Below are 13,644 nucleotides of genomic sequence, written 5' to 3' on the forward strand. Positions count from 1 at the left end.
TATATATATATAATTTTCCCCCCTCAAGTATCGGTTAGGGTTGAATAAAGTAATTACAGCTGTAATATCATGTAGTTAAATATCAATTAGAGTTGCTAAGTTCATGGAGATTGGTGGGTATCTGGCCACTTAGTCTAGGGTTATATTCACTTCCTGCTCCATCTCTGCTGCAACAAATAAATAGATTGTTCCTTGTAAAGTGGAGCATGTTGACCAGAAGAGCATGCAAGCTCATCTGTGCTGTGTTGACTGGCCAAGGGATTAGGTCATTATCTGGGGAGTTAACAAGTCTGAATTCAAAGAGTCTCAAGGAGAACGGTAAGAGCCAGGCCCTTGACAGGTTGCGACTGAGCTATTCTTGAGCATGTCCAAAGGCAAAACATAGATCCCTGCACACCTTCTGCATGGAAACAGGGGCTGAGGGCTTCGCGCGCCTCACCTTCACGCCTTAGCGTTGGACAGCAGCCGAACAGAGTTTTGAGGATCTGTATTTGATGAGTATGGGTCTGCCATGTTACCTTGGACTGTTTCTATCCTAGTGAGCTAAACAGAGCATGAGGTGAACAGCTGTTGAATTTTTAACCCAGTTTTGGCCTGGTTAGTGGAACACTTCTAGGTGTGTTGTAGGGGATGCCTCAGATCAGGAGTTACTTCCAGTAGGTAGTATGGGTAAGGCCAGTCAGAAGTGGTTTCAGAAGCAAGGACAGTTCAGGTTTCAGTCAGCCTGTGTTGCATACCACAGACATAAAAAAGAGTGGAGAGAGAAAAAGGAAAAGGAAAAAGAAGACAATAATTTTCATTGTGGGTGGGTTTTTTTCGCCTGTGTGAGATGCTGGTTTGGAGACTTCCAGACTTGTTTGAACTTACAAAAATTTTTCAAGTTGCTTTCTTCATAGGTGACACTTAACACAATTTTAAAGAGGGCTTTGAGAAGAATTTTTATGAGGAGCTCAGGAAGTGTGGGGGTGCTGCATGATGACTTAACAAAATGGGTGAGATGCTGTTCAAAGAGAAATGCTCACTGAGACCGGTTCACAAAGTGGACCTGTATTGGCTCTTACTCTGCTGGCATGGCAGATGTCATCACTGATGCATGCAGAGGTTAGAAAAATACTGGCATCTTCCAAACATAAAAGAATGATGCCTTTAGGAGGAGAAATATTCCATTTCCTTAGACATTTTCTCATGACCTGCGATAGAGGCTGGTCCAAACTCATTGCTTATTTAACTGCAGCTCATTTAATTGATTCAAACAGGGTTATGATCAAGAATACTTGTGGTCCTTCATAACTGATTGTAATTAGGTACATTAATAAAAACCAGGAAATGAGGATCTTGATATTCTCGTTGCCTGAAATAACTTTTTCGGTGTTACTAGGCTGGCAAATATGTTTAGCCAGTACCCAGTTTGGGTTGACAGAAGATGATGAGTAATAAAGATAAAGTCTACTGGCTACAGAGCCAAACTGGGGTTCAAAAGAACATTTAAGACTGCACTTAAATGCATTGCTGAATCAGGGTGGATCTAATTATGTAATTAAAATAAGCACACTCCTTTGTGCTTTCCTGAAGCTGAGTTTTGCTTAGGCATTTTGGATTTTGCTGAATCTCAGTGTTTAATACAACTAAAAGTGAGTATCATTTGAATCTTAAAACTGTAATGTTGGCTATACTAACAGATGCCAATAGACCCTGATACTAACTTTCAATATGTGTAGTGATTCTTGAAAGTCAGATAATTGACCTAGAACAGACACATATTTTTAGAAACCCTTAATATTTAAGCTGGAAAATACTGTGCCGTAAAAGATGTAAAGAGACAGAATCACCAAATAAAGAGGGTCTCTCTGCATTATCACTTCTACTTAAAATCTGTGCTAATAAATATTCATCAACACACCAGAAGTGTTGTCAGGGTTTTCTCAATGTGTATTGATAGTGGGAGGGGGAAGGAAAAAGAATGTAACTTCCATTTGCATACAGGATAGTGCTGCATTAATGGCACTTTGACTACCCTGCTGTGAGCTAAGGTGTGTGTAGCAAAGTGCAGTGCGGTTCTGGCTCAGATGCTGCAATCGGTTCAAGTGTAGCGTGCTCTGCTCTGAGGCTGAGGTTTGGCACACCTAATTAGCAGCACTGCTCGAACCACTGCTGCACTGCTTCTCTTTCTAAATCTACCTTGTTTCAAGCCAAGCCAGGTACCTCGGCTGCTTTGTACAGTGCACCCATGACTTGGCAGCTCCCTGCATGCAGTTGAAAATCTTCCCTGAACAGGCTTTGATGCAGGCCCCGAGATACTTATCTGACCTATTGCATTGTTCTTACACCTGAACACGGCAAACATTGCTGATACAGTGTAACCTACAGGGGGAAAATGAGCGCTGGGATAAGTTTGGTTTTGTTCTTTCCTCAGCCATCCGCTACGACGGAGTTAATGTATTTGGCTACACGGTCTGGTCCCTCTTGGACGGCTTTGAATGGCACAGGGGATACAGCATTCGACGTGGTTTGTTTTATGTTGATTTTCAAAGCCATGACAAGAAGTTGATGCCCAAATCTTCTGTCTTGTTCTATCAAAAGCTGATAGAAAAAAATGGCTTCCCACCTTTGCCTGAAAACCAGCCCATAGAAGGTATTTTTCCCTGTGGCTTTGCTTGGGGAATTGTTGACAACTACATTCAGGTGAGTCTGATGATAAAGCCGACATGCTGCTCAGCTAGATCAGTGCATCATATTGATAAATTTGCTGGATAGAGTGTCTTTGCTGGTACATTATTACCACAGTGCTGCAAGAAGATGGTACAAGGCTTTTGTGCCAAACACTGTGTAATTCAGTCTTTACTAGACTTTCTGTGTGTGACCAATGAGATCCAGTCAGATTGAAAAACATGCGGAAATTGAAAGGGGTCTGATGCTCATCTTCCCTGGGTGTGTTACGTGATCGGTAACTGGAAGTCAGTCCTGTTCAAATGGAAGTTGATTAGATCTTCTAAAGTGCATTTCCAAGTCTATGAAATAGGAAATATTACTGCATTTTCATGTCCATAATTTTAATGGTAATGTATTTGTCTGCTGTGATAATAGATCTTTTAGGAAATGTCATGAAAGCTCTTATAAACTCCAGTGGCATGCTTCTACATCTTATGCATGTATATCCTGGTACCATTGTTAGAGTGATTTTATATATAGAAAAAAATAAGTAAACAACATTAGATTTAGATGAAATTTCTGTATTCCTTCTTTGTCATTTTGTGCAGTACTGTGGCTTGACGGAGGCCTGCAGTGCCCCTGGATAGCACCTAGCTAGGTTATGGATCCAGTTCATAGCTGTCACTCTTTATTTCAACTAAATCCGATACTTTGGGAGACCTTCAAATTTGAAGACTTCATAGTATGAGTACAAGTAGTAGCTTAGTTGTGGTCTATTTACCAGTTTGGCTCTGTAATTCTCAGATGCTGTTTTGGCTTGCAGGACTTCTCTAACCACAGTAAAGAGGTGCAGTTAAATTCAACACAGAGGCTTGATCCAAGAACAGAATTTTTAATTTAGATTTCCCACAAAAACAGAATCTTTCTTAAGGCTAGAGTACAGGAGGCTTGTTTGTATCTTCTCACTCTGAAAGTGAGATCTGACTTTGTTCTCTTGAAAAATACTTCGGCCTCCTTACCTGGTACACTGATTTCCAAGAAAATTCAGCAGTCATTATCCTTGCAGCTCCCAGACAGATTAGGGATTGGAAATGGAATTGCTGCCTTTGGGATCAATAACAACTATAAAGTTGTTAGTGTGAAGTCAGTCAGCCTAAGACAATTAAAAAAATCCCTCCCATCCCCAAAAACTTTAGAGCTGAATATTTTCATTTCAAAAGGCCATTCAAACATTTTGTGCTGTAAGGCTTAGGTAGTGTGATTTGTAGATGCATCACAGTGGAAAAACTCTTTTGACAGCATTCCCACAGTATTAGTGGCAATGCATGCTTTAGCGATCTACAAGGGACAATTCTCCAGAAAAGCAATTTCCCTCAGACACGCTGGTTTTTATTACTTTCTTCTATAAGCACAGTACTGACCTCTCCGGAGAAAATAGCAACTGGTTTTCAGCAGCTTCTTTATACAGTCTGCAAAGCCTCAGCTACAAGTTGAACACTGGTTGAAGGCTGACACCTGCTTTTCAAACAGAGGGCAGGACAAGGAAATCTGAACTTGGGGGGAAACCGTGTACCAAAAGGTGGGGGAAGGAAAAAGGGGCAAATAAACATCTGTGGTACCAGTATCTTGTAGTTTGAATCTTTCCTTTAAGAGTTAATCTAGAGTATGAACTAGGAGATTTTACACTGTGCATTATTTTAACTAGTTCACTTTTTCATTTTCTAGTCCTTATTCTGTTTGTGATACTCATTAAAAAGTGAAAGTACAATTTGTGGGACCCTGAAAAGCTCATCTTCTATTGTGTCAGTATGTCATACAGGCAATTCTGACATGAAGCCCTAAGGACTTACGGGAAATGCATTTATTGTTGGAGTGACATGTAGTGGGTTTACTCGGACACCTGAAAACAAGTTATTCAGACATAACAGCCCTCTGAAATAACTTGGAAATGAGTTCAGTATGAGTTAAATAAAAAAGGATGTTTTTAGCAAGAAGGAAAAATTTTGCTTGTTAACTGAATTTGTGCTAAAAATCAAGTGCAGAGCATTACTCATCTTTCATCATAGGAAAAGAGCACAGAACTGATGTTGCATTCATTATTTCTTTTACTGCATTCAGGGAGTGGTCTTGAAACTGAATCTACTGGGTAATTTACAACAGACAGGTTCTCTGTAGGCCCTTCTTAATCTTGACAGAAAAAACATTTTAAAAATTACTGTAGTCTTTGCTGAAGCTCTCCTCCTCTGGAGATCTGTCACAGGCTTAGTGCCTTATCCCTCAGCAATCCCTTGTTTCCCATATAGACTGGAGCAATCTGGAGAAGATAAAAACATGGTGACAGTCAGGATGAGCATGTTCAGAAAGTAGAATGAAAATTGTATATAGATTTGGTACTTTTCTGATGTGACATGTGAACAGAAAGTTAATTCATTCATGTGAGCCTGATGCCATTAGAGATGCCAGAGGTGCTAAATGCAATGTTTTGACTCCATATATTTAGCTACATTGTGCCTGATAGTTATGAAGTACCCACCTGCCTAGAACAAACAGCTTGAATCTGGTATGTTTCTTATTCTACATAGGTAGACACGACACCCTCCCAGTTTCTTGACTCTAATGTTTATGTATGGGATGTTCACCAGACGAAGAAGCTTATTAAACTGGATGGAGTTTTCACCTCGAAACGCAAGCGTCAGTGTGTTGACTTTGCTGCTATCAGGCGCCAGATCTCTCTTCTGCAAGAAATGCATGTCACACACTTCCATTTTTCACTGAAATGGTCTTTAATCCTTCCTTTAGGTAACCTTTCGCTAATCAACCACACACTTGTACATTATTATCAGTGTTTTGCTACTGAACTTCTCAGAGTTAACATAACTCCTGTTGTTGCTTTATGGCAACCCATGGCTGAGAATCAAGAGCTTCCAGTTTCCCTTGCCAAATACGGAGCTTGGGAAAATGCAGAAACTGTTCAGGCTTTTGTTGAGTATGCCAAATTCTGCTTTACAAGTCTTGGGGACCATGTCAAATTTTGGATCACAATGAATGAACCGCCTGTGAAAAACTTGACATACACCGCAGGGCACAACCTCTTGAAAGCCCATGCAAAAGCATGGCATCTTTATGACAAAGAATTCAGGAGGTCTCAGAAAGGCAAGATATCTATAGCTCTGCAAGCCGACTGGGTAGAACCAGCTTGTCCATTTTCCAGGAATGACCAAGAAGTTGCTGACAGAATTTTAGAGTTCGACATTGGCTGGCTTGCAGAGCCCATCTTTGGGAATGGTGACTACCCACAGGTGATGAGAGCATGGCTTCACCGAAGAAACGGTGTTGACTTGTATAATTTCCACTTGCCTTATTTCTCAGAAGATGAAAAGAAGTTAATCAAGGACTCGTTTGATTTTTTTGCTTTGAGTCACTACACTACTACTCTTGTGGGCTGGGAGAAAGAAGATGCAGTAAAATATGACCACTATCTTGAAGTTCAAATGATCAATGACATCACATGGCTGCACTCCCCCAGCAGAACTGCAGTAGTGCCCTGGGGACTGCGTAAATTGCTCAAGTGGGTTAAATCAAAGTATGGCGATGTCCCAACTTATGTTCTGGCTAATGGAATTGACGATGACCAGAATATGGTGCATGATAAGCTCAGAGTATATTATATACAGAATTACATCAATGAAGCTTTAAAAGGTAAGGAATCAGTGGTGGTTTATATGTCACAAATCCCGGTATTAGTATACACTGTGTGGTAAAGTATGTTTAACTTTAAAAAAATAAATCCTATATAGAATACTCTATAAATGAGATGTTATTACAGCATAACAGGTTTTCATTTGACTAATGATTTATTGGTGTTACTAAACATCAGGAAGACTGACCTTGTGCATGCTCTGCATAAGACAGCAGTAGAATTTTTTGTGCATTACAGAGATTTAAGATTGTTATATGTGTAGCTCCACATGTATTTAGGCATATTTTCTTCTTATTGCACTTCTACTGTTGCTTTGCTTTGTTGCATCTACGCTGATGTGCCTCAGGGCTGGGTTTGAGTTCTGTTCCTCAGCTGTCTCTGTGTCTTATCCAACAGTGATCTTATCCAACAGTGATCTTTGTAATAATTCAGCTATCTACCTCATTATGCCATTTCCTGGACTCTTTCCTGCTATTCAGAACCCAGATCAGACTTTTTCTCTGTCTCAAAGATTCATACATTATAAGACAAAACAGAGGCTTTTTGAGTCATCTTGTCATAGAACACACACTGGTTTTCAAGAAAAGCACAAGACCCAGATGAGAAAATCTTTACTGATGTAGAATCTTCTACACCTCACTATAAGCTGCTGCATTGTGCAATTACTGTTTTTATATATGTGTGTGCATAAATACGTATAAATCTTACTTACAGTATTTCTTTAGCTGTAGCTTTAAGCCATTTTGTTGTGCATTTCTATGTATCTTACTTATGCAGGTATTCAGACAGAAACCAAGCCATCTCTCACGTCTTTGATAAATAACACAGTCAAAGCTCTTTGTGTCCCTTACTGTAAAACATCATTTAGAACCTTTTATTATTAAACTTTCGCATTTGCCAGCATTCTTCTTGAGAGGAGTAAACCCAGACCTGAACACATTGCTTCTACAACTGCCACACCTATATCTCAGGCAGGTATAATGTAGCCTCTTACTCTTTTACTCCGCTTTTGTACATCTGAGCAGCATATTAGCCCTTTTGGCCATGGCAGCAGGTTGGTTACACATGCTCTGTGGTTATCTATTGAGATTTCAAACTCAGTTACAGATTCCTGCCCCTCAGGCAGAATATGCTCTGCCAAAGTATGGCCTGCTTGTTCTTTGACATCCTCACATTTGGTCGTGCTCAAATGCCAGTTGCTTGCTTATGCAAAGCTTGCTACATTAGCTAATTTATGTCCCTAATCTTTGTGTTATTTGCAAACTTTGTGAGAAATAGTTTTACTTTTCTTTCTGGTTGTTGATATATTTAAGATCATTTAATATCTTAGTGCTAAAAGCCAATCTCCATGACCATGGTAGAAACATACCTACTGTGAGACTTACCTTAAATTACATTCCTAAACTTATTAGTTCTACTTGAGAGCATTTGAAACCTGTTTATTAGGGACTCCTCTTGACCTCATAACATTATATTTTCTTGATCCAAATGCCATATAATACCAAATCAGTTGCCTTGTGAAGTTCTAAGTATATTACATCAAACATCATTACCTTTATTGATCTGTGGATCTCATAAAAAAGATGTCAAGTTCATTTGACAGGATTTATTTTTCATAAAGATAAACTTATTGGCATTAACCATATATATCTCCTTTAATTCTTCTTTATCAAGCCTTACATAATCTGTTCAACTCTTCTGCTAGTAGTGAAGGATGGCTGGCAGTTCCATGGTTTGCTAGGTCATCCTGTCCACTCTGTCAAGTATTGGCTTTAATGTCCTCCTCTGTGATTTCCACCTCTTTTACAGGTTACTGAACATCAATATTAAGTGCCCAAGAGTTCCTTTTCCAGCATTTTGAAGCACTGGCTGCATGTTTTCTGTATCTGTAGTTAAAAAAAAAAACATATCCTGGCTATATTTGAGCATATGGTTTCGATCTTTTTTTACTGTGTGGCTTCTCTCTGTCCTACCACTTTAGGCTGTACCAGTTCTTGGCACTTCTGTTTTCAAAGTGTGTATGGATATGGGGTTTTCTCCCAGTTCCTGTTATCCTGAACACCTGCACATAGAATAGTCTTGTTGAACTTCATGAGGTTCATATGGGCCCACCTCTGCAGCCTGTCAAGGTCCCTGTCGTGGTTTAACCCCAGCTGGCAACTAAGTACCATGCAACCTCTCACTCACTGGCCTCCTGTCCCAGGTGAGATGGGGAGAAGAATTGGAAAAACGTAAAAATTGCAACCAGGACAGTCCCTCTGGATGGCATCCCTTTCCCTCCAGCATGTCGACTGCACCACACAGCTTGGTGTCTTCAGCAAACTTGCTGAGAGTGCATTCAATCCCACTGTCCATGTTGCCGTCAAAGATGTTAAACAGGTCCTAATATTGACCCCTGAGAACACCACTCATCACTGGTCTCCACTTAGACATCAAGCCATTGACTGCAGCTCTTTGAGTGTGACCATTCAGCCAATTCCCTACCCACCGAGTGGACCATCCTCTATTTTTTACATACCCTTGTTTTTTACATAACTTTGTGGTTCATATTCATCTGGTACCAGTATCCCCCAAACACTTCCTTTTCCTCCCTTCTATCCAGCCTGAAAATAGCTCTCATGTTTTTTGACTTAGCCATCACATGCAAGCCACATTTTACCATCTTTCTACCTTCTTTGTCATGGATGACTATGTTGCTGCTAAATAGGGCCATACTAATTTCTCTAAAGCCCTCTCTCCCATTTTTGACATTATACACTCTTCTGTAGTGTTTGGTCCATCACTAATACCATTGTGTTTTCTACTCCTTCTCTGGTACAGTGCTTTTGTCCATCTTGTCCTTACACAAGGAGCAAGCTCTTAACCTTGCCATTATGACTGATGTTTCTCCAAAACTTGCTTTTTTTCTGCAAGACCCTGTGCAGTAACTGAGATGAGAGGGGATTTGGAACTTGTGTGCTCTCACCTTAAAGTTCCTATTCTGCCTTCTTCCAGCTGGTTTCTGGGACTGCTTGTGGCAGCATTTGTGCATGTAATGTTGCTCACCTGCATTGTTCCAGGGGATCTGACAGGTTTCTGCAGATAACTGATTCCAGAATACAATACAAACCCTTTGGACTGAGGCTATATTTTTGTTTGTGCAGTAAGTGCTTTGTATACTGTTTAAATACGTCTTTGCCAATTGAAAACAAAGAACAGCAGTAACCATTTATGTAACACCATTAAATCCACATGCAGTTTTACAAGCACAAACTAATTATCCTGGGTAGCAGCTCTGTAAAAGGGCAGGTAAATATTATTTCATTTTACACATGAAAAGTAGGCTGGAGGTGCTAAATGTCTTGCATGTGACTGCAGAAAGAATTATTTCCAGAGGCATATGAAAACTCAGCAACTCTTAGTTCTCAATCCTGTGTTCATCTGCTACAAGACATCGCTTCAATTTGTTAAAAAGAGCGATTTTGAGAGATAAAATATTACAGTTTGCGTTTACTACTGTGGATTGATTGGTTTTGTCAAGCGGGACTGATGGCTCAAGGTTAATGCTGCTGGACCTCTTCCAGTAGCCGAGTTAGCAGTATGGATTGTGGACATGTTCTCAGTAAAGACTGATACAGGTCATCTTGGATCAGAAACTCAGGTCAATAACAAGAGAGGACTCTGATTTGCATAGCCTTTCCATTTGCACTGTTGATGTCCCCATACATGACCTTAGCATGGCACCATCTTTTCCTGGTGTCACTGTGCCTTGGCTCATGAGAAGTGCAGCCTGCTGTCCTCTGTGTCTTGGCTGTCAGGAGGTGCTTTGCAAGGGAGATGGATCAATTGGAGAAATAGGTTGCAGAAATCCAGGTGCAGGAAAACCAAAACCTATTTTCTTTCGTGTATAAAAAAGAGCTATTTTTTCATGATAGGCTCCATGCTAATCGTTAAACACAGTCATGCACTCACAGCTGTGTTTACCAAGCACAAGGAAATAGATTGCAGGATACTCACAGATCACACTGTCTGGCAGTGGCTGACAGATTTTTACTTTTTATGAGAAACACTTCATAGATGTACATGTACTTCACCTTATTTTGGGGAAGAGAAGTGCAGATGTGGGTTTAACATCCCCCTGCCTCTGCATTGTGTATTGACATGTGGTGCTGCTTTTGAATGCCAAAGTGATATTTATTCATTTCTTCAACTCTTTATTTTCTTTCGCAGCTTACACTTTGGATAACGTTAATCTGCAAGGATATTTTGTCTATTCTTTTAATGACAAGACTGCTCCTAAATACGGTCTCTACAGTTACGTTGCAGATCAATACGAACCAAAGCCTTCTATGAAACATTACAGGGAAATAATTGACAATAACGGCTTTCCTGGTCCTGAAACTCCTGAGGTGCTGTGCCCAGAGGAGATTGCCTCATGTCCCGAATGCCATTTCTTCCGAACCAGAAAATCATTATTAGCCTTTATCTCTTTCATATTTGCTGCTTTTATTTTTACTATATTCTTCATTCTTTACTACTCCAAGAGGATAGAAAGAAGGTATAAATAGAGCTGCCCCTTTGAATACGTCACTTGCTGCCCTTCCTCATGCATTTCCTTGGGAAATCTGAAATAAGAGCACACAAGGTTGTCATTTCTTCAGCACTAGGAAGACATTTACATTGCCTGATACTGCAGGACATTGATGCTGATAAGAAATTGCTAGGTTATGGCTTCCAGAAATCATTTTGTCTGGTTTAGTACATTTGGTTTATGACCACTCCATAATTCCTGTGATTGGAGTTCTCTCACAACTTTCCCTGGGACCTGTTGTTGATGCTTTTCCCTCCTTGGTTTTGCCTCACTGAGTTGTACAAGTGAAAGCATGGTTTGAAGACATGGAGTGATGGAAGACCTAAATGTTAAATTCTCCAAGAGAAAACTGAGGAGAAACAAAATGGCTTACTTTTCCAAGTTAGGGTTTAATGCTGATGTTGCTTGATCAGAGCCAGAACCTGACTGGAGCAGGGATTGTAGCTGAGCAGAGATGGAGGAGAAATGCACAAAGCAGTGCTGGGGGAAAGGAAGCTCCCTTTCCTAAAGCAGATGCAGGGGGAAGAACAGGGGGACACAAGTCTATGCTTCTGGGAGCACTGGGTACATAAGTTAACTACTACTTAGGTTGCTGACAGCTGCATCTGACTTCAGGATGTCATTGGGGAGCTTTAGCTAAAGGAACTGTGTCTTTCTCAGTGGGGAAAGCAGCAGGGGTATGTCCAGGGATGGCAGGGGTCAAGCTATCTGATGGGAGGAGATGGAAGAGGCGAAAGGGCTTCTCTTTGATTTGCTCAGAAAAAAGCAGAGAGCAGGCTCTGGGATGTGTTTACTGTCTCAGTTGTCAGGAATCTGTGTGCCTGACTCTGCACTCTATTGCCCTGTGTACATAGACATGGCAGGGCTGGAACATCCCGTCACTGCACTTCTTGCAGCAAGTTGCACGCTGCTGCCACTCCACTGCTACCCACCTATTTACCTGCTGGAAACTTGTGGGTAATTTAGTAAGATGGTCTCTGTGTGCCATTTACGTTGAGCGTGGAGACTTTAAATCCCACCATTTTGGTGTAATAATCCAGCACTTTATTGCTGCTTTTGCTAGGGTCTGAGATCCTGGAGGTGTTGCTCCAAGCCTCTTACAGGTTGGCTGGAGGGTCTCTGTGAGTAACTGGATCTGCCTCTGGCAGCGTTTCATCCCAGAGTATTACTGAACATCTGAAGGCCTTTCATTTTTCTCTCAGCAAGACAAATTAGCAAAATATCAACAACATTGTTTATTAGTAGGAATAGAGAGGGAATGGAAAAAATCACTACATTAGGAGTGTCCTCTGTGTAAAGCAGTGAAGTCATTTTCATCCGCTCTCACACTGTAGGCCTGCATTGCCTTCAGCTGTAATTGTATTTTTATTGCTATGTGAATAATGTTGCTCACTGGAAAGAATATTTTAAAGGAAATGTGCTTTGTGTTAATTAAGAATTATTTATCTACTAAAGCTGATTGTGCTGCATTAAATGTGATGTTTATCTTCTAGATGACTAGTAGATGTCTAAGTGACCTCTCAGGGTTCCTTTCAACCTGAATACTCTATGAATCTGTGATTCTATATTGTAAGTTAAAACATATGAAATGTGATTTTCATTTGTAATTGAAGGTTATATTTTTTTCTTAAATGTTCTATATGAATAGAAAAGAGTATCTTATCGTAATGATTAATATATTTGTTCTCTAGTTCCAGTCTTAGAATTGTCTCTCTTTTCACTAATGTGTATTTTGGTATTGAGATTAAGGTGCAAAATTCAGGGTAAGTAAGTGATGAGGTATTAAAAATATATATTAAAATTATTTATTGCCTAATACAACATGCTGAAGAAGAGAAAAATTAAAACTGCTGTATATTTATGCATTGGTGCCAGGCACAGTGTGGATTACAAAGAAATAGCTCTCCCTAAAGGTGTGAAATGCTAAATGGCTTTCCCCATGGCATGGCAATGAATCACCTTAGAACCATAGAATCATAGAATGGTTTGTGTTGGAAAGGACCTTAATATCATCTAGTTCCAACCCCCCTGCCATGAACAGGGACACCACACACCTTGCAAAACATGACTCCAGTAGTCAGAAGCCTTCACAGTACGTAACAAAAAGTGGCATTCATTTCATACAGACAGTAGCTAGGTCATACCTAACTTGTATGTTATATGTGTGTGTATATATGTTACAATTATTTTGCTGTTGGTAGAGCAAAAAGACTCCGGACCTGATCTTTCTTTTTTTGACAGGGGTTCAGGGAGCCTTGTCAGGGCAAATCCAGATGAGTGTAGGTGCCATGCTGATGGGCACCAGCCTGTCCTGACCCTTCACTAGCAATTAACCATCCAGTGAGCTGCTGCCATGTGCTCTTTAATGGCCCGGCCACAAAGCAATGTGTGAAACAGCAGTCGGAGCATAAAGGAGACACTGCAGGCTCTTCCTGTGGAGGCTGGGTGATATGTAACCACCGACAGGCAGATGGCACCAGCTGGATATCTAATTTGTAGGTAAATTGGGATTTGTTGCTATGAAGCTATATGATCGCATCCATTCATGGTGCTGTGGCCCATAGAAGTAACGCAGCCTTTGGCACAGTTACCTTCAGAAGAGTTTTAAAGTATCACTGCAGAGCAGCGACCAGCTCGAGCTGGGCACAGTAGTTGCCAAAGTCCTCCTAAGCAGTGCTGCTTGTGCACAGTGATGTGCAGCTCTCAGAGACTAAACTGCACAGTG

General features: G+C 40.6%; 1 protein-coding gene across 1 annotated transcript; it reads left to right on the forward strand.

Annotated features, from left to right (window-relative positions):
* Window positions 1-2,413: 2,413 nt before the first annotated feature.
* On the forward strand, window positions 2,414-10,896 carry KL (klotho; the record flags this gene model as incomplete). Its single annotated transcript, XM_010016939.1, has 3 exons — window positions 2,414-2,682; window positions 5,232-6,348; window positions 10,559-10,896. Coding segments are annotated over 3 exons (1,724 nt in total), but the record flags the coding sequence as incomplete, so codon positions are not given.
* Between the last annotated feature and the right edge of the window lie 2,748 nt (window positions 10,897-13,644).

This window comes from Nestor notabilis, unplaced genomic scaffold (assembly GCF_000696875.1).
Source record: "Nestor notabilis isolate BGI_N333 unplaced genomic scaffold, ASM69687v1 scaffold19616, whole genome shotgun sequence".
Classification (NCBI taxonomy): domain Eukaryota; kingdom Metazoa; phylum Chordata; class Aves; order Psittaciformes; family Psittacidae; genus Nestor; species Nestor notabilis.